This window comes from Ambystoma mexicanum, chromosome 11 (assembly GCF_040938575.1).
Source record: "Ambystoma mexicanum isolate Mex_15411 chromosome 11, UKY_AmexF1_1, whole genome shotgun sequence".
Taxonomy (NCBI): Eukaryota; Metazoa; Chordata; class Amphibia; order Caudata; family Ambystomatidae; genus Ambystoma; species Ambystoma mexicanum.
Window position 1 is genome coordinate 1454847444 of NC_090934.1, and position 20354 is coordinate 1454867797.

General features: G+C 48.7%; 1 protein-coding gene across 1 annotated transcript in view; it reads right to left on the reverse strand.

The window, feature by feature from the left end:
- Positions 1 to 3168: 3168 nt before the first annotated feature.
- DPP8 (dipeptidyl peptidase 8) overlaps positions 3169 to 20354 on the reverse strand; it is a 263369-nt gene continuing 246183 nt past the window's right edge. Inside the window, exons 18-20 of the mRNA XM_069625113.1 lie at positions 8429 to 8571; positions 4112 to 4223; positions 3169 to 3993 (exon numbers count right to left, since the gene is read on the reverse strand). Of these exons, the coding sequence (XP_069481214.1) occupies positions 3871 to 3993; positions 4112 to 4223; positions 8429 to 8571 (378 nt within the window). The 3' untranslated portion in view covers positions 3169 to 3870. The remainder of the gene's footprint in view (positions 3994 to 4111; positions 4224 to 8428; positions 8572 to 20354) is intronic.

Sequence of the window (20354 nt, forward strand, 5' to 3'; positions counted from 1 at the left end):
TAGAAGAGAGGGAGTGGTCAAGTAGAATCGAGTTAAAGTCAGTGGATAGAGCAGCAGAGAGAGAGGGGAGGTTGAAGTCACCAATGACAATGAGGTGGTGATCGAGAGGGAGCGAGTCAATTAGTTGGGAGATGTGTTTGAAGAATTGACCTACCGGACTAGGTGGCAGTGATTGAGGGGATAGTGTATTGGAATCAGGGAGAATTAGTGGAAGATAGAGGAATGGGAGAGATAGGGAGTTTGGAGGATGAAAACAGTCCTATACCACCGCCCCTGCCAGTGAGGGAGGGATAGTGGGTGAAGGTGTAGGCAGCGTCATGAAGGGCAGCAAGGGTTACAGAGTCAGAGGGATAGATACAGGTTTCCGTAAGGGTCAAGAGGATGAGAAAGGAAGAAGTCTGAGACAAAGGAGGTTTTATTACAGACAGACTGTGTATTCCAAAGAGCGATAGAAAGAGTGCTTGATGAAGAAGCATAGCAGTGTTGAGTCTGAGAAATAGAGAGGCGCTGGGAGTAGATGCGAGTGAGGATGTGTAGCGCCATTTAGGGTGGGAGTGGGTTTTGTGAATAGAAAGAGTAGAAGTAGCAGGACAGAGCAACGCAAAGGCTCATAGACAAAGAGGCTGGTCTTTACCCTCCACCGTTACACCCTTAACTGGGACGCCCCTTGGGAGTTTAGAAGGGGTGACACACACCCATGTCAAGCTGAACGCCTTGTCCATCAGTGGTTCGTCGTTCTGATATTGTCCCTTGTGTTGCTGGGATGAGGTGGCAGGCAATAAGTGGCAAAACTATGTCTAGTCTTTTGTTGCAACCTGTTGGAGAGTAGGGTAGGCTAGAGGGAGCGCTTAGGTGATTGACGGGTAGACCAAGGCCGTCCCTTACTCTGCACTTTCTGCAGTAAACCAGCCAAAACATAAAATCTGCAGATAAATCACCTACAATTTATAGCCGAATCCATGAACTATTGTACCCATCAGTGACATTTGTTTGAGGCTTTTAAATGTTTTAACTTTACATCTCTTGCAAGCATGGCAAGTCTCCTCTATGTGGTCTCTTGGAAGACAATGGTTACAGACCTTGTGCGTAGAGCCCACAAGTTATCACATTTTGGACAGACAAAACCGAAGAGGAGATTTCTCCAATAGTATTGTTGTTACTGGGGCACCCGCATCATAAATTTAGAATAACCATAAAAGTCAACGCTGTCTCTCAGGACTAGGTCTCTATTCCTGCAGCTGGCACGGTGTTGACCATTCCATCATATTTTATTTTCCCCACCTCCACTCCGAACAATGGCGAAAAATCTGAGGGTGTCAACTCTTCAGAGCATTGTGGATACCTGAACCAGTAGGATAGTTATAGGGTGACAGACACAGCCCTGTCCACACCGACCTTTTACTTTCTAGTAAAAGAACCGCTAGGTGGAGGTCTATACATAGCATATTAATCTAAACTAGGGTTGTCGATACTCAGAGCCTCAAACAGGTTGACACTTCAGGATATCCCACATTAATTTTCACAAGATACATTTGCATACAATGATTCTAAATGTATCTCCTGAATATTAAGGTATACCCTGAAAACCCATCATGGTTGCGGCCCAAGGCCCGAGTCGGACACCCTGGATCTAAAGAGATTCACAATTCCCAGAAATACATTCTCTCCCCCCTCCTGCCCTTTCTTACTCTCACTGTTGGAATCTTGCTGGCTTTCTTGCCTGCTTAAAGGTGCAGTCACATTCAAATCTCAAACTGAGAATCCGAGAGTGGTGAATCCCACCTTGTGACGAATTTAAATGGTAAATTCGGCCCAAAGTTAACATGGTCATACTTGTTAAAGATGCCAAATAAGTGCATGTGATGGTGTTTTTAAAAATTAAAAAGGTGCTTATTTTGGGTTACAGGCTTTGAGGATTGGTAAATACAGATTTCACAAGCTTGGCTACTGTAATTGCAGGGGTTGAAAACCTCACTCAAATTCACAGGAAAGAGGTAATTCAGTGAATTTTAAGTAATAGAATGCCCAAACGCTATTTTTTTCATGTAGTACAAAAAAATGATGTATGAATATGAGTTAGGATCCTATAATGAGGCTTCTGGGTGCTGCAGATAATTACAAACCATTATATGTGTAGCCTTGTGGTGAATCAGAATTGTGTGTTGCTCCCGAGCTAGGTTTGTGCTACACAAATACAGTCAAGAGCTCACAACACAATATTATTGCTCACAGTTGTGAGGTCGGACTGCTGAGGACTTGTTCAGCAACGGTTCAACACCACCACAGTACCGACTCACTTAAGAATGTTTACAATGATTAAGTGTACAAAAGACTTAACAGGAAAAAATAAATCTTCTGTCTAAGCAACGCTAAAAGAATCATTGAAACCTTCCCACGCTTCTACCCAAAGAGTCAGGAAATGCAAATGTTGCGATGTCTTGAAATCTTAACACACTGGGCCTCGTTACAGTTTCCCCTGTACGGCAAAATGCTGGTAAAATTGCAGGTAATTCCAGCACCAGCATTTCTAACGTACCAGGGAAACAAGTTTGCTGTTGGGGGCGTGGATTTACCTCCAGCCCTGAGCCCTCTGTAAATCTGGCCCCCACCAGCAAATAAATGCTGCAATTACCGGCCCGTCCATGGAGTCCTATGGGATTTCCCACCATTGCCGGTATATCAGGCACCGGTGGGATCAGTTTGCCAGTATCCAACCGGAATTAACAGGCAGGATACTGGCAAATTCATAATGAGGGTCAAAGTCGTTATCCTCTCTGGTGACAGAAGAGTTGGAGGATACGGCTATTGTCATCTTAGTCAGATCAGGGAACACAGTAGGAGAGTGGGGCACACTGCACAGGAATGGCAATCACCCACTGTTTAGCACATCATTTTAGTGATTGGTACACAATCTATGTGAAGGATATTAACACCAACCGCTGTCAATACACCTAATGTACCCCGTATACATCTTCTAATATGGATTATGATAGGGACATGCACAGAATCATCCAATGTAGTCTTGCAGTGCACACCCAGTGTAATATTGCATTCCCAAACTAATCAGTGTGAGCACTCTCCTCACCAACACAAACACCCTCATCCTAAAAGAGGGCCCCCTCACCAGTCTGTATATAGATGGACAAAAGCACGCGGTGAGGACAGACGTAACACTAACAAAAAATAACTGGTTTAAAGCAATTCAAATGTACACACATTAAATAGTCAGAGCAGCTTTTTTCAGTGAATTGTACTGCAATGTCAAGAGGCTTGGCTGCAATGTTAGTAAACCCTGCTGTGAGGTCAGGCAGCCGGATTTCGAGTCACAGGTCCTATAGTTCTTCCAATGGCCATCCTCGTGTCAAGGGCCGCAGCCACTCCACCCCAGTATGAGGTTGCATGCATTATTTCTATTGCAAGAGTCAAAGTGTGAGGATGCCAGAAGTCCATGCAACACACCAGTTTCCATAATACAATAGGCTGCACAAGGGAAAGCAATCCCCCGATTCATTCAATTATATCCTTCTGTGGATTCCTTAATCTTGCAGTTGCGTTTCTTCATTTGCAGAATTCAACAGACAAATTATGACGAAAAGTCTTCTTCTTGCGCTGTCAGTGTAGCAGTTTCTCACTAAATGAACAACTTTGCTGCTGTGTGATATTCTCAGTGCAGCCTGGCTCTTAAACCCTTGCCAAGAGCTTTGTGTGATATTTCGGTCCTCAAGGCTCACACCGCCTGTCATAGTGCAAAATCCTTAAGTGCTCCAGAGCATCAGGCGAGGCACTTGGAAAAGAGCGAGTCTCATCTGGGCGGAATCCATCCCCAGATGCGTTGAGGGCTGGTGAGCCAGTGTCTGGGGCAAAGCCATTTTACATTAACTTCATTGCAGCAATCTGGGAGCCCAGGTTTTCTTGAAGGTAGTGTAGGAGATGGAGTTCGTAATGTTCGCCAGACTCAGGGACCCTAATGCTGTGCCGCTCCTGAGGGTAGATCTGAAAAGGATGGGGGATAGTCAAAACAAACGTACAAGAGGAAAGTGTCGCAAAACAGAGCTCTCTCACACTGTGGGGATTTTATTCACTATGTTTGCAATCCACAGCAATTCCATACCTGCAAATCGTAAGGCTTCCCCATCTGGACTAAAAGGCTCAGTAGTATACTCGTGTGAGCAAAATGAACATTCTCATCCAGGAATCCATGCAGGAGCAACAAGCGGTTTGGTCTGTGCAATGAAACAGAGGGGGGGAAAAATGGGTTTGAGAATCTCAATAATTAGATTAAGAGCGAGAAGTAGTAAAAAAGAAAAACAAAAGTGGGGATATAAGGGGGGGAGAAGGGAAAAAGGGGGAACAAAAGCGAGGGGGGAGTGGGGTAAAGGGGAAGGGGAATAAGGGTGAGGGAAAGAGGGGTAAAGGGTGACATGGGAAAGGAAGGGGGAAGAGAAGGGAAGGAGGAAAGGGAAGGGGGAAAGGGAAGGGGGAAAGGGAAGGGGGAAAGGGAAGGGGGAAAGGGAAGGGGGAAAGGGAAGGAGGGAATGGAAGGGGGAAAGTGGAAGGGGGAAGGGGAAAGGGAAAGGGAAGGGGAAGGGGAAAGGGAGAGGGGGGGAAAGGTGAGGGTGGGGAGGGGGGAGTGGGGATGGGAGAAAGCAGGAGAGGGGGGATTGAGAAGTGTGAAAAGAAGAGGGAGAGAAAGAAAATCAATTTAAAATAGTAAAGCAAGACACTCCCAGCAATGGTAAACCTTCTACAGCTTTGAGCAGAAGCCTGGAAACTTCCTGACTTGGAAAATGGGGAAGTACACTTTTACTCTCCCCTCGAGTCACTGTGATGGAGACAGATAGCGTGTTGTGCCAGAGCTTACAGATGAGGTGTAACTAAAGAGGTCTGGAAGCTTTGCCGTATGAAATGTTGTGCATGTTACTCTCTCATCTTGCCATACCTGCAACACAATGCCCTCTCAAAGTATAATGTTCGCCAGGAAAGCCAGGTTCTTCCTCTTGTTTTGAAATAATCAGGGAGAAACTGATCCCGTGCTTGACACCACTGTAATTCTCTTCTATTTATGCTGCGAGAAGCACTACTACCAATAGGTTTCACCGTGCTCAACCCAACAGCCGCAGAAAATAGAGTACCCGACGTGTCTATGCATTTAGAAGAATACAGTTTTTTACAAAATATAGTGAGACTGTCAATTTTCCAGAGATCAGATGGAAGCCGATTCCATAACATGGCTGTCAACACAGGGCTGGATCTGCCTAATGCTCCGATATGCTTTGATGTGTAGAGGTGGAGCCAGGCACCCCCACTCAAAGCTCTGCCCCCCCATGCTGCCTATATGTTGGGAACCAGAGTGTGAGACAGTGCAGTGTCAGTGAAAGTGCCTATACCAAAAAGAATCTTGGAAGTAAGGTACCCATTGAGTAAGCCATATATGCGCTCACAACAATATGATGGTCATTTGAATGAAATCCCGGAGGAAGTGTGAAAAATGAGCAAAAGAAAAAACTGGTGACGTCATGCAAAGCAGAGCTGAAGCATCCAGAAAAGAGGCAAGAGGCCGAAGACCATAGACATTCTATAGAATCCAAGGATGAGGTGATAAAGATGAGCAACATTTCGGGCTCGAGATGAAGCTGCTCATGCTACAGAAACGATGAAGAAAATGCCAAGTCACTTTACAATTGTACAGAAACAGTAACACAAGTAGACAAAGTATTCGTAAGGCAGGCTACGTTGTGAATAGATTGCAGCGATGCGCCAATTTATGCTCATAGGAATGTATGGAATATGAATGTTCCACAACGCACTTCAGCAGAGTCTGAACCCAGTGAATAGAAAGGCTTTTTCAGTGTGGCGCAGTTGGAAAACAACTTAATGACGCTGTGAATTCAAGAAAGGCTTGGCAGGCCCAGCACCAGGAAGTCAAGGCCGCCATGAGCCTGAACGTTCATCCAGAAGCTACAGAACGTGTGAAAAGAACAAAATCCTGTCTGAGGTGAGGAGCAAGAACATCGAAGACGTCAGAGGTTCATCATCTAATATGATATGATGAGGCATCCATAACGCACCTATACAATAGTATTTTAAATACAGCAAAAGCTCTGAAACATGGTCTACAGTCACATGGTCGGATGAAAATACATACTGAATTGAGCTGCATCGAAACCAAGAGACAAAGTATGCCTCTACTCCCTTTTATTCTCAGGCACGGAGGACATTTGCAAGGCCATGATCAAAGGGCTAATTGACTGGCAGACGGCAAAAGCGATGATAGATGGCAGGCTAATTAGGTGGGAAGCTATGGTCATGACCTGACCACCAGCACCTGGGTGCCAGCCTGCGTGCTCCATTGTGTGTGGAATATTACAGAGGGGACAAAGGTGCCAACCAATTATAGATGCCCACGTAATAGTACGCCCTATAGTTTGTATAACCAATAGGACGTTGTGTATTTGATGACGTTCATAGTGACTTGCACTAGAGGAGGGCTTAGTTGCCCACCTGATGTTAGAAGATCCAATCACTTCCCTGACAAGTATGGAACGTATACCTAGATGTTCCCTCTAAGCCAATCACTTTCCCAAGTAGGTTTTTGTAGTTTGCCACGTAGATTGAAGTCAATGATGACAAGCTTTTACTATAAAAGTTGTGCTTTTTATGAAACTCGCTGTGGGAGAAGATCGAGCGTACGTTCGTTGAGGTTCGTTGTACTCCCTGTTTTGGACAATTGATATTGAAACAACAGACTTACTTTGTCAACTTCCTGAGCCAGTCTGATTATTGATGTTTGCGTATATTCTGCATCCCCATCTACCTCAAAGTATTGCTACCTCTTCTTAAAGGGCTTGAGTAGGGGACACAGGTTCAATGGGTAAACATCAAGCAGCTGCAAGCAGAACGTTGCGTTCTACAAGATGCTAGCCACATGAATTGCTGTTTAATGGGAGAGGAGCTGTAAAGGGCCTTATGAGCCAAAGTAAGCAGTTTGAACTTGATTCTGGTCTTAACTGGCAGCCAATGTAATCGCTGAAGTATAATGGAAACATGAGCTAATCTTGTTGGAGTTTTTCAATGTAAGGTTGATTCGAGGAGCCATGGATAAAGTAGAGTCTAAAGTCATGCCAAATGATTTAACTTTAGTTTGGCCTTGAATAGTACGTTCCCCTACTTTAAAATTGGGGTAAATTAGTAATGACTTAGAAAGTACCGAGGGGGAGGCAACCAACAAAATATCTGTCTTGCATTAGTTCAACCCAAGCCAATTTTGGGCCACCCATAGTTCGATTAATTTAAAAGTGGACTGAATACGAGCACAATCAGTAGCTGGGTCCTGATCCAAACCTATGACCAGCCGGTGGCATTGGGATATTTCTGAAACATTGCGCCAGGATTAATCGGAAGATCATGCAGCGGTTTCATATATATATTGAAAACAATATGAGAGATGCAGGGCCCCTAAAGGACCCAAATTCCCCTAGCTGTGATCTCGAAGTGTGTGGACCAACCTTAATGGACGATTTGCGATTATTAAGGAACGGCGGTAGCCATTCAACTGCTGAGTCCAAAGCTCTGACACAGTAAAGAATAGTCACTGTGTCAAACACCAGAGAGAGGTTGAGAAGCATCAGCAGGGCCACTTGACCGCAGTCCATTATTTGCAGAAGAGAATCTTTAGCATCTAGCAAGGCGGTCTCAGTCGCCCTACCAAGTCGAAACACAGATTGGCGATAACCAAGTATTTGATAGGATTCCAAAAGGCCTTAAAGTTGGAGAGAGGCTGTCTTGGGGGTCCAGCAAGGGTTTCTTTAAAATCAATGTTACTCAAGCCTGTTTTAGCTTAGTGGGAACTGAGGTCTCTCTAAATGAGGAATTAACAATGCAACAAATACTTGGCCCAAGAGACTCAGGGTAGTCCTTTATAGTGGAGGCGAGACAAGGGGATTAAGTCACTGAAGGACTCCACCAAATCCCCCAAGAGATCCTTTGAACTGATACAGAACAATGGAGATTCCAGCTGTAATTAAGTGGCGGGTGGGGGGCTGGAGCACGTTTGGCATCCCATTAAAATGATCAGGGTACGTGATGAAAAATTCCCTTTTTAAATCATGTTTATGCCCATGCATTTATTTCACATTGTTATCTTGCATTTCTGAATTACAATAATGGATTTAAAGACCCGGTTTCCTCCTTTATTAAATGACTAGCAAATCACGTTAGGATTACAATCGCTGCCTTCTCTCAGAATTGTAGCAAAATGGCACCCAGGTGTAGATCAGCTCAGCTGCCACCCATCATACACCTCTGTGCCCGGCCAGCACCAGTGCCATTGCCTGCCATGCTCGACCCCCACCTCCCACTCGAGAACAATATGCATATAAGAAAATAGTCTGCCCATCATTCAACCGCTACCCAAGAATACCAGACTCACTCTGAGGGAAACTTCTCCGCCTGCATGGCCACTGAGCCCAGGTAGTACCCTTGCTCATTCTGCTCAGGTGCGCCCATGTAGCGCTCAGTGTAGCCAGTGTCATAGAAGAGCCACAGAGTGACGGGCGCTCCAGCAATGGCCACCTACGACACAAAGGGAAAGAGAAACAATGACATACAGGGTGTAGAAAAAGATTTTACAAAGTACTCTTGATCATACAAATGGCTGGTGATCCCCTTACCCTTCTTAGACCGGCCTACAGTGGAGACAGCCCCTCTGCTCAGTCTCATGTCGGATACCCTGCTCTGCACATCATTTGCCCCTGGGAGGACCCTCCCACCTGCTAATTCACAGCCACAGTTTCCGCTTCAAAGGCTGGCTACCCCATCCTAGTGCCCATACATTACTGACACACATGCATCACAACTTACATCAATAACACTAATGCAAGACATAAAAGCTCCCAATTTTAATTCGAATATTTTGCCTGCACAAAATAATTTAAATTGGGTCTCAAGAAACAATGCCGATGTGGTGCACAAAACGGCAGAGATGTAGCATGATTATTTTGTACAGTTATCACAAAGATGTTGATACTGCTCCTAAGCACTGCACATTTGTACAGTACGTGTTGTGTCAATTAATTGGTAACATAGGCCTGAATAGGAGTAGAGCAGTGCTGTAAACCAGATCCCGAAAGGTATATTCTCTCTATGCAGCGGCTGGATTCAGCATAGACTGTGAAAATGTTTCAAAACGTTTAGTCGATCTCAGTAGAAAAAGGGTATGTAATCAGACCAAGATGACTTTCACAGGAATTGCAGAATCCTCCTGAGTTCCCCCAGATTATTGAGAATGCCATCACTTGTGGAGAACAAAGTGGTCGAACACAGATCCCTGTAGCGGATGCATGAATCCACTGAGCCACTGACTAGCCGTTGGGTGTACATATCTTCAGAGAGTTCAAACGTAGCCGTTTTGAACACATTTCCCAATGCATCTTGCAATGCCTGAAACTCTTGGTGTGCAATCAATATTTAAGCAGTTGTGCCCATCACAGAATAACTTTTCCAAAATCTGCAACAGAGCCAATAATTCCTCTTGTTAACCCGGTTTAAGTATTTGCAAGCAAAGATATTTTGGCTACAGTGTAACAATACTCATGCTGAGATCCACTAAAACAGACTTCATTTTGATACAGGCTTACCACACTTTGATGGTCAAAAAGCATTAAACAAATCTAGTCTAAATATCTCAGATTCAGTCTACATAAAACCATAATGCACGCTTTGCATCGACAGTATAGCAATTAAGCAATGCTGTGATATGGATGGCGTAAAACCCAGAGGACTGCGTAGAGGAAAACAACATGGACCATAAACTACTACTGTTTCGCCTTGAAACACAGCAAAGGGTTCATCAACCAACAACGTTTGCAGTACTCCAACTCTACGACCAGCTGGGATTGCTGCAATGACAAGTACTTAAAAATGGAACTTCTTAAATATGCATGAATTTGGAGGGGGGAGGACCATAATCCAAATTTCACAACATACCACGAGTAAGAAGGAAGTAGGCAATGTTAAAGTCCTCAATAAAGCAAGTATCGCAGGCACCAGAAGCTAAAGCGGCTTAATGAACACAGATGGGTTTCCAGGTCACTTACAAGTGAACCAATAGGGAACACTATTACAAACATCATGCAGACTGTTTTCATTTGAGAAATTATATTTACTTGTAGAGAGCAGTCCAGCTTGCTCATATTTTCCATACAGTTTGCCAGAGAAATCCAGTAACCAAATTCCACACTCTAAGGAGTTATTAGCTAGGGCTGAGACAGTGCTATTTGGATAAAGAACGTGTTTCTTGGATATCAATTCAGAAGCTGGCTAGAAAGTCCTAAATGGAATATCAACATTGGGGATTATTTTGAAAATACAAATTGCCTGGCTGCATTTGGGCCATGAGAAAATCAGATTTGCTTGTACCTGTTTTTGTAAATCACTTTGATAGCAGGTGACAGCGGGTGGATACGGTGCGCCAGCTCACCTCACCAATTGAATTCACGCAGCATCGGCATAGAGATGATTTCCCTGCCAACCCTGATGTGCAATCTTGACAGTTTGCACTTTTCCGGGTAGTTTATAAGTCTGTAGCCGAAGTATCCAATCTTTGGGGAAATAGCTTTCAGTAAGCGCCAGTCTCTTTTATATTCCTTGTATTGCTCTTGTGCCTTAAATTGGATTTCATCTCTGCAAACGTGCTTTAAATGCAGAGAATTGGATTTCAAAGGACTCATTATCAGAGCTTTTGGGCTTCCTCTGAAAAGCAGTGTAAATACGCATGCCGGGTTTCATTAGTCTTAGGTAAGATTTTCATAGAAATGGTAAATCTTCCTGACCTGTGTCAACCCAGAACTTTTTTGCTTTACAAGTGGGATATGTTTCGTTAATACCTCTGAGTGGAAACCTTTCTCCACACTCACAGAATCTTTTACTCTTTTTATGGGTGTCATTTTTTAGACTCTCCATAGCGTATTTTTAAAGTTATCCTCTTTAACAACTTTTTGGCAATAAGTGCCTGTTGTTGCTGGGTTGCCCTAGGGGTTCCCCTCTTAATTTTCTCTTGCTAACCTTGAGAGAACTACAGTTCCCAAGAGTACAAAGGATCTTTGGATCCCTTTTACATTTTATTCTGTGAAGCCAGCACACCCCACATTATGTGGAGTGCTGGGGAGATGGAACAAGTTACTTACCTGTAACTGTTGTTCTCCAGCATGGGTCTGGCATGGATTCACATGCTCATGAATATTCCCCGTCGTCAGGCTGGGAATCCTCGGTAAAGAAAAAAACCAGTATCAGTTTCGTTTCTGATCTGTCTTTCGTAGTAACAACCAATCACTGGTCTCTGCGTCATACTGACCACAGCCAATGACTGCCCTCTACCTAAGCACCGCCTCTGGCAGCCATCTTCAGATTTGGAAGCACGTGAAGTGGCAGTATGACCAAGTGAAGAGCCGCAGAGGGGTAGGCGGGAGGGTTCGCATGTGAATCCATGGCAGACCCATGCTGGAGAACAACAGTTACAGGTAAGTAACTTGTTCCTTCTCCAGCATGGGGTCTGGCATGGATTCACATGCTCATGAATAAAGAATACATAGCAGTACACACATGCACAACCACGGGAGGTGGCAAAGGCTCAACATCAAGCATCACATCAACTCAACATTAAGCATCTTACCTCCTCACCAGGCTCACCTCAGGCGAACAGGTTGCGCAGCACTGCTTGGCCGACCCTGGACTCCTCCCTGGAATCCCGGTCGACGCAGTAGAATTTCGTGAAGGTGTGCGTCGACCTCCACGTAGCAGCCCTGCATATGTCCAGCAGGGGCACACCAGATAGGAACGCCGTGGTAGCTGCGATCGCTCTGGTGGAATGGGCTCTCGGACGGCCAGGCAGCGGTCGGTTTGCCAACCGGTGACAGCACATGATACAGCCGGAGAGCCATCTGGAGATGGAAGCCTTCGAGAGAGCCTTTCCCTGATTGACAGGTCCAAAGTTCACAAAGAGTTGTGACGTCTTCCGAAAACCCTTCGTGCGGTCCACGTAGAACTTCAGCGCTCTAGCTACATCCAGCGAGTGCAAAGTCCTCTCAGCCGGCGACGAAGGCGACGGGAAGAACACAGGTAACACCAAGGGTTCGTTGAGATGGAAGTCCGACGGTACCTTGGGCATGAAGGAGGGGTGCGTCCTGAGCACTACCCTCGTGTCGTGGAAAGTCAAGTACGGGGCCTTGCAGGAAAGGGCCTGGATCTCTCCCACTCGTCGTGCGGAGGTGATGGCCACAAGAAAAGCTGTTTTCCACGATAGAAACTTCAACGGGGCCGAGTGCAGAGGCTCGAACGGAGGTCCCATGAGCTTGGTCAGCACCACGTTGAGCTCCCACGCCGGGGCCGGAGCCTTCACCGGCGGGAACGATCTGAACAGTCCCTTCATGAACTCTTTCACCAGACGATGAGACCACAAGGACGTCCGCCCCGTGGTTCTGGTGTATCGGGAGATCGCAGCAAGATGAATCTTGATGGACGCGTGTGCCAGACCAGCTTTGGCCAGCGTCAGCAGGTACGGCAGTACTTGGGGAGCCGTAATCCGTAGAGGGTTAATCTTCTGTGCGCGGCACCAGACAGAGAACCTCTTCCATTTGTGTCCGTAGCATTTAAGAGTCGAGGACGCCCTGGCCTTTGCAAGAACCTCTCTGCAATCGGCCGGTATGTCGTATCCTCCAAACTCTAGCGCTGCAGGAGCCAGGCCTGCAAGTTCAGCGACTTCGGGTCGTGGTGGAGGATGGCGCCTCCTTCCCTGGAGAGTAGATCCGCGTCCGCCGGCAGCTTGATCGGCGGGGACGCTGACAAGTCCAGCAAGTCCGGGAACCATATCTGCCTCGGCCACGCAGGTGCGACGAGGATCATCCTGCACCGTGACCTCTTGAGCTGGTTGATGAGCCGGATTAGCAGAGGCAAAGGAGGGAACGCGTAGAGGAACAGGCCCTCCCAGGGGAACGAGAAAGCATCGCCCATGCTCCTTGTCTGGGGAAACCTGCTGGCGAACAGTGGTGTTCGTCGCCGTCGCGAACAGGTCGATCTGGGGTGTGCCCCACCGTCGGAAGAGGCGATCCACCAGATCCTGCCGTAGTTCCCACTCGTGGCACGAGCGCAGCTCCCTGCTGAGTGAGTCGGCGATGGTGTTTTTTATCCCTGCCAGATGAAACGGCACCAGAAAAATCCCTTGGGCGACGGCCCAATGCCACAGGTCCTGCGCCTCCTTGGACAGCGCTGGGGACCTGGTTCCGCCCTGTTTCCTGATGTAAAACATGGTGGTGGTGTTGTCGGTGAAGATCCTCACCACCTTGCCCTTGAGGGACGGAAGGAAGGACCTGAGGGCCCAAAACACTGCATGGAGCTCCAGGACGTTGATATGCAGGGACTTCTCCGTCGGGAGCCAGAGTCCCCTTGCGTGCAGATTTTCGGTGTGCGCTCCCCACCCTTCCAGGGAGGCATCCGTGGTCACAGTCTCCTGGTGGGCTGGGGCCTGGAAGTCCATGCCCGCCGTCAGATGCGCGCGGGTGCCCCACCACCGTATCGCTCGTCGGAAGCTCTCGTCGAGCTTGATCCTTTCCTCGAAGCTGCCCGTCGTCTGGATCCAGCGCGCATCCAGGAATTCTTGCAACGGGCGCATCCGGAGCCTGCACATGGAATGAGGTAGATGCAGGAAGACATCATCCCGAGGAGGGACTTGATGGACTTCACTTTGGCCGCGTCGGCCACCAACATCCGTTGCACCTTGCCCAAGATGGTCCTGGTCCTCTCCTCCGACGGGGAGGCCAGAAGGGACACTGTCGAGCCTCACTCCCAGAAACAGTGCGACTTGCGCGGGCACCAGGTGGGATTTGGCGTAGTTCACGGAGAATCCCAGGTCCGTGAGGAGTTGGACGGTCCTTGCCGTGTGGACCACGGCGAGCTCCCTCGTCTTGGCGCGGATGAGCCAGTCGTCCAGGTAGGGGTAGACGTGAATCCCCTCGCGGCGCAGCTGCGCCGCCACCGGTGCGAGGCACTTGGTGAATACCCTGGGTGCCGACCGTAGTCCGAAGGGAAGGGCTTTGAACTGGTAATGACGCCCTTGGACCACGAACCTGAGGAATTTCCGGTGCCCCTTTAGGATGGGAATGTGGAAGTAGGCATCCTCCAAATCCAACGACGATAGGAAGTCTCCTTCCTCCAGCTGACCCAGGACGTGCTGGAGGGTGACCATCCGGAACTTCTGCGCCTTGATGAACTTGTTCAGACGTCGCAGGTCTAGGATGGGGCGCCATCCTCCCGTCTTCTACTTCACGAGGAAGTATCTCGAGTAGACTCCGGAGCCCCGAAGCCCCTTTGGGACGAGTTCGATGGCGCCCTTCCTGAGCATCGCCTTTACCTCCAGGAGAAGTTGAGGGGCGTGAAGTTCTTTCCTGGCCACGGGGGGGACGCGCGGGCACCTTCTTTGAAACTCGAGCGCGTGGCCCCGGGCCAGGGCGTCCAGCACCCAACGGTCGGTGGAGATGGACTCCCACACGCTGACGAAGCCCGCCAGCCGGCCTCCCACCGGAGTGCTTCGGTGGGGGCCCGACCCCACGGCCGGTTCAATCCTGCTTGGACGCGGCCTTGCCGCCTTGACCTCCTTGGCGGCGACGGCGGGGTCCGCTAGACTTGCCTCGTCCTCTGTAGGCCTCTTGCGACGACGAGCGGGCCGCTTGACGGTAGGAAGCGAAACCGCCGCCGGAACCTTTGGAGGCGCCCTTGCCTCCGCTGCTCCGAAAGGGCGTCCGTCGTTGCTGCAGAACTCCAAGGGCCCGGGCCGTCTCAGTATCCGCCTTGATGGCCTGAAGGGAATCGTCCACTGTCTTCCCAAACAGATTGTTCCCGTCGAAGGGCATGTCCAGGACTCTGGTCTGGACGTCCTGCCGGAAGTCCGTAGCTTTGAGCCATCCACGACGTCGAAGGCAAACGCCGTTGCCCAGCTGGCGGAACCCAGTGTCGGCGATGTCCGTCGCCACGGTGATGGCGTGGTCCGAGGCCACCTCACCTTCCTGCAGGATCTCCAGGGCCTCCGCCCTCTTGTCGTCCGGCAGAAAATCCAGCAGGGGAGCTATCTTGTACCAGAGCTCCCTGTCGTAGCGAGCCACGATAGCCAAGGCGTTGGCCGCTTTAATCGTCGTCGCTGCCGACGAGATGACTCTACGTCCCATAGCATCCAATTTCCTTCCCTCGCCGTCCGGCGGGGAAGTCGATGTGGAGGCCGCACCCCCCCCGCTTTCTTCCTGGCTGCCGCGGAGACGACGGAATCCGGGGTAGGCTGCGCCCGGAGGCACAGGGGGGCCGTGTCCGGGACCCGGTACTTTTTCTCGTACCGGTCTCTTCTAGCTGGCGTCGTGGAAGGGTTCTTGAGGAGGGAAAGGCCCTCATCCCAAATGTCGTCCAACAGAGGCACTGCGAGGACCGTCTTCCTCTTGGCCTCGCGCCGCTGATAAAGGAAGCCTTCCTTTTTCTTCTCCTCAGGGCAGAGTTGGAAAAGCTCGGAAGCCCTGGAGATCATGGAGTGGAAAGATCCGATCTCGTCGGGCGGAGAAGCCCTGGCGGGAGGCGACGACGGAAAATCCTCGTCGTATGCCTCGTCGTCCGTACCCGTCGCTGCCGTGTCAGTCCCCGTATCATCCCCTCGGGTGGATGGGGAGGAGGGCTGGACGGGGCGCGACGGTTGAAAAGGAGGTGGTGGATGGATCCTTCTTTTCTTGGTAGGGGGAACACCAGAAGGTCCCGGTTCTGGATCCCCCGACGGGAGAGGTTCCTCCGTCGGTAACGGTAGCCTCGTCCTTATCTCGGAGCATAAGGACTGTATGGCCAACAAAATGGCCGCCGAGTTGTCTTGCGGCGCTGGCAGAGGGGAGTCCGACGGGCGAGCAGGGGCCCCGTCGGTATCCTCGACGATGTCGTCGTCGTCACCTGCGTCGGGGTCCATTCCGACGGGCTGGCCTTCTTCCACGCCTAGGCCGTGGCTTAAGACCTCGATCAGCTCCTCTTCTGAGGTTGAGGCCGAATCTACGACGACGCCCTGCCCCCCCTTCTTCTTCCCCACGGAGGGTTTCACGGGGGTCCTATCGATGGGCACAAAAGAAGACTCCCTCCGAGGAGGCAGGGAGATTCTGGGCCCCAAGGTCGCCACCACTGGTGCAGCCTCCACAGGCTGAGCCAGGGCCGCCGCGACCGTTTCGATAGAGGGCTTGGTCGGATGGATCAAGGCCTTCACCACCTTAGGTGCGCTCACCGCCTTATCCTTGAGGGAGGGGGCACTGCCACGCTCCTCCTCTGCCTTAGAGCTCGACCGGGGCCTCTCCAGGAGCTTCGCCGGGTGCTCGGCCTTCCTCTTACCCGACCCAGAGCGTTGGCTCGTGGTTGATGGTGCCGGGGAGGGTGCGCCCTGCCTGGCGCCCGTAGAGCCCGACCGTTCGGCGCTCCCGGTGCCAGCGGACTCGCGGTGCTTAGCCTTATGTTGGGCCCCCGTCGCCGGGGCGCCCTCAAAGGTCTTAGAAGACCGCTCGGATTTCTTCTTCTTCTCGCCAGACGGGCTCTTACCCTCCAGCCAGTTGGCGAGACGTTGATGGCGGTCCTTCATGGTCCGTTCCGACATGTTGCCGCAAAACGCACAGTCCTTCTCCACGTGCGTCTTGTCCTCATGAAGGCAGTAAAGGCAGAAAGAGTGTTCGTCCTCCTTAAAGACGTTCTGCAGCTGGCATCCAGGGCAGACCCTGAACAGCTTTCCGGGCGTCGAGCTTCCCTTCTCCTGGGCCATCTCCGAGACCGGCCTGAGAAGCTTCTGGAGTCCTCCGAAGTGTAGCTCGACGAAATCTTCACCCTTGAGGGGCACAGACGAATCCGACACGGGTCCCCGTTGATCGGATGTAGGATCGGTGGAGCTTGAGGCTCTTTTGACCGAAAGAATCGAAGTTTTTTGTGAAAAAGCGCGAAAAATAGCACTAACGCTCGAGAGCAATAGCACGAGGATCCCAACACATGAACGTGCGGTAAAAATCTGAAGATGGCTGCCAGAGGCGGTGCTTAGGTAGAGGGCAGTCATTGGCTGTGGTCAGTATGACGCAGAGACCAGTGATTGGTTGTTACTACGAAAGACAGATCAGAAACGAAACTGATACTGGTTTTTTTCTTTACCGAGGATTCCCAGCCTGACGACGGGGAATATTCATGAGCATGTGAATCCATGCCAGACCCCATGCTGGAGAAACAATGTATCCCCTTTCACACTAAAACTACTGTTACAGGGACAAGTTCACCTTCAATGGCTGGTGGCAGTGATACCTTGTATTCATTTGGTGCACCTTTACCCAAATGCACTGTGGCGTGATTGGCCGGCTGACTGTCTGGCAAAGACAGCCACCCTGCTGGGTGAGTGGCAGCTAAGCTGGAATGAATAGGAGAAAACTGTTTAAAAGGGGAGTGTCTTGGACTGGAAAGTAGAATCGACCACTGTAACGAAAAAACCAAAGACGAGTTGGAAGAGGACAGCTGCTGCAACTCCTGGACCGTTGGTTTGCCTGGTGAAGCCCTGCTGCAGGTCCGAATTGCCAAGTTCATCTCGACAGAGAAGCCCCTTCAAGGAAGACTTCTTCCTTTGAGTTGGTGGGACCAATCAACTCGTAAGCCACCTGGATACCATTTTCAAGGCTGGTTAGGATTAACCAGGGAGAGGGACACCAGCTTGTGCGCTTTAATCTACAGCTACAGGAACTGAAGTGACTCCATCTCTTTTGCTTTTTCGACAATCCCGTGCAGTGCAGGAGTCCCCCGATGTCCTCCCTCTTGTCCCCACGACTGAGGCTCAGGAACAGTGAGATCTGCAGGAACTGCCAGGAACCAAGGACTTTAGCTGCATGTGTTTCTTCATACTAAGGTACTGTGCCAACCCAATTGAGAGAACACCACTCTTGCGGTGAAGATTCGTGAAACTTTCCCAACTTGCAGGCCTAATCAGCTTGTGATCCAGCAAATGATTCTTTTTCGCCTAAACTACTTCTGAGAACTTTCGCAAAGACTTTACCATTTGCTACCAGAACTACTCCTTCCTATCCAGAACACTAGCCCATTGACTCTGGCCTAGGCCTATTGACTTGAACTGAACTCTTCTGGTGAACTGAAACTATTTGCACTTTCGAATAAGTATATGTGATCTATTCTACTTACCTTGTCCCTTTTGCGGACTTCTAAATAACTGATCTGCCATTTTGACTCCTATTTCAGGGGAACTCAAAGTGTCGCAAAATCATGGAGTTTTGTATTGAAGTGTATTGGTTTAGAATATTAAGATTCCTTTTTCTAGTGAAATGTTTTCCAAGTGATTGTGTAATAAATTAATAAGTGTTTTATTAAGAAACCTTGAGTATAAGTGTCTACTTGAACCACTGTGATTGAAAGACCTCTGTGTAACGTCTTGTACTGATCACATTCACTCTTGAGATAAGCCTGGCTGCTCAGCTCGCTACCAAAAACTGTGTGGTGCAGACTTATTTTCTTGTTTTTTTAAATGTATTTATTTGTTTTGGTTTTAAAAAGCAAAACCTTTCCAAAAAGCATTTTCACAGAACAGCCACAAAAAGGAAAAGAAGAGAAATGAAAAAGGAAGGAAAGAAAGAGAGAAAAGAAAAAAAAGAAATGAGAAAAGAAAAGAGACCTTAGGGCCAAAAGGGGAACCAGCCATAACATAGCAGCAGTCTTTCATATTGCAAGCGTCTTCCCTTTATGTCATGATGGTACTTATTTTCAAGACTTGTACTACTGTTGCTGTTAGCATGGTCCCATGTCCAACTATCATTCTGTCCCAAATAAACTCTGATATTAGGCCCTCCTCTTTCGCCACAAATCTCCTAAATAACAACAATCTGGCTTCACAGGTGCCTTCGGACTCCATTAATAAGTGTCTTAGTGATGGTTTACAGGGAGATTTGCATTGTCCACAGAGTTTTTTTGCCTGGTCCTCCTGATTCTCTTTTACCAATATTCCCCCGGTGTGGGCGATGTTTAGCCTCAGTCTTAGAAAGTTGTTTCTCACTGTTTTGTCTGGGAATTTGTGTAGGTATCGTGGTAAGCAGCCCATCTTTTTTTCCAATTTTAGTAGTACGTTTGGGGGATTAAGAGATCTCACACCAGCGATTGGGTCTATCCAGTCGCTTGTTTCTAGTGATCTTTTAACTTTCAAAGGATTTGACACTAGGGTTTCCAAGTTCAGCTCAAGCCTATTCAGGATTTCTCTTATTTTCTTCTCCAGGCTAAGAAGTATCTGAGATCTCGAGTTTTCAAGATGCTCATTCACATCCACAGAGAGTGAGTCCTTCTCTGCTGTGATTATTTCGTGATATAATGTGATGAGTTTCCAGTCTGCTCGGCACCACAGAGATGCTAAGCCCAGTTCAAATCGTAGGCTCGAAAATTGGGGTGCACATCGGGAGGGCCAGAGGTTTTTTCCATAGGAGGCCATCCAGTTTGTTCCAGTTTGCGTGACATAGCGATGGTTTTGCTTCAAGGCTATAGAGTAGAACTGGGATCGCTTTGGCCGTGTAAAATCTGATTAGAGGTAGGATGGAAAATCTGCAGTACTTTGCATTTCGTTTTTTCATTTGCCGTATTATTTGTTCAGCTTTCTCCATAATTGCAGTGTTGACTTTATTATTTGCAGGGGAGGCAAATATCTTATATCCCAGATATAGAAGTTCTTCAACACAGGGGATGGCTTTCCCATTCAAGACCCAGTTACCATAACCAATGTTCTTTGGCTGCTTGAAGATTAGAATTTTCGATTTCAAGGGTTTGATTGAGAGCCCATTTAGGCTGGCATACTCCCCGAGATTATTTAGGAGACGTTGAAGGCCGACTGCGGACCTGTCCAATAGTACTATATCGTCAGCGTGGGCCAGCCAGTGTATCCTCCTTCCATTTATCACTGGACTGGCCAACGCGGACGAGAATAGAAAAGCTCCTAGATCTGACAGGAAAAGATTGAAGAACAGTGGTGCTCCCAGGCAGCCTTGTCTTACCCTCTAAAGACATGTATTAGTTCTGACGTGTGGCCCTGGTCGTCCAGCTGCAGTCTTATGGTGGTGTTTCTATGCAGGTCGATTAGCATTGCTAACAGGGAGTCTGGAATCCCACAGCTGTATAGTTTTCGCCAGAGCAGGGATCTATCCACATGATCGAAGGCTTTGGATAGATCTACCCAAGCCCCAAAAAGGGGGTATCCGCTTTCTCCTTTGTCCTTTCGCTTACCAGATTAAAGATTAAACCATTAAGACTGGTGGACAGTCCCTTTCTAAACCATGTTTGGA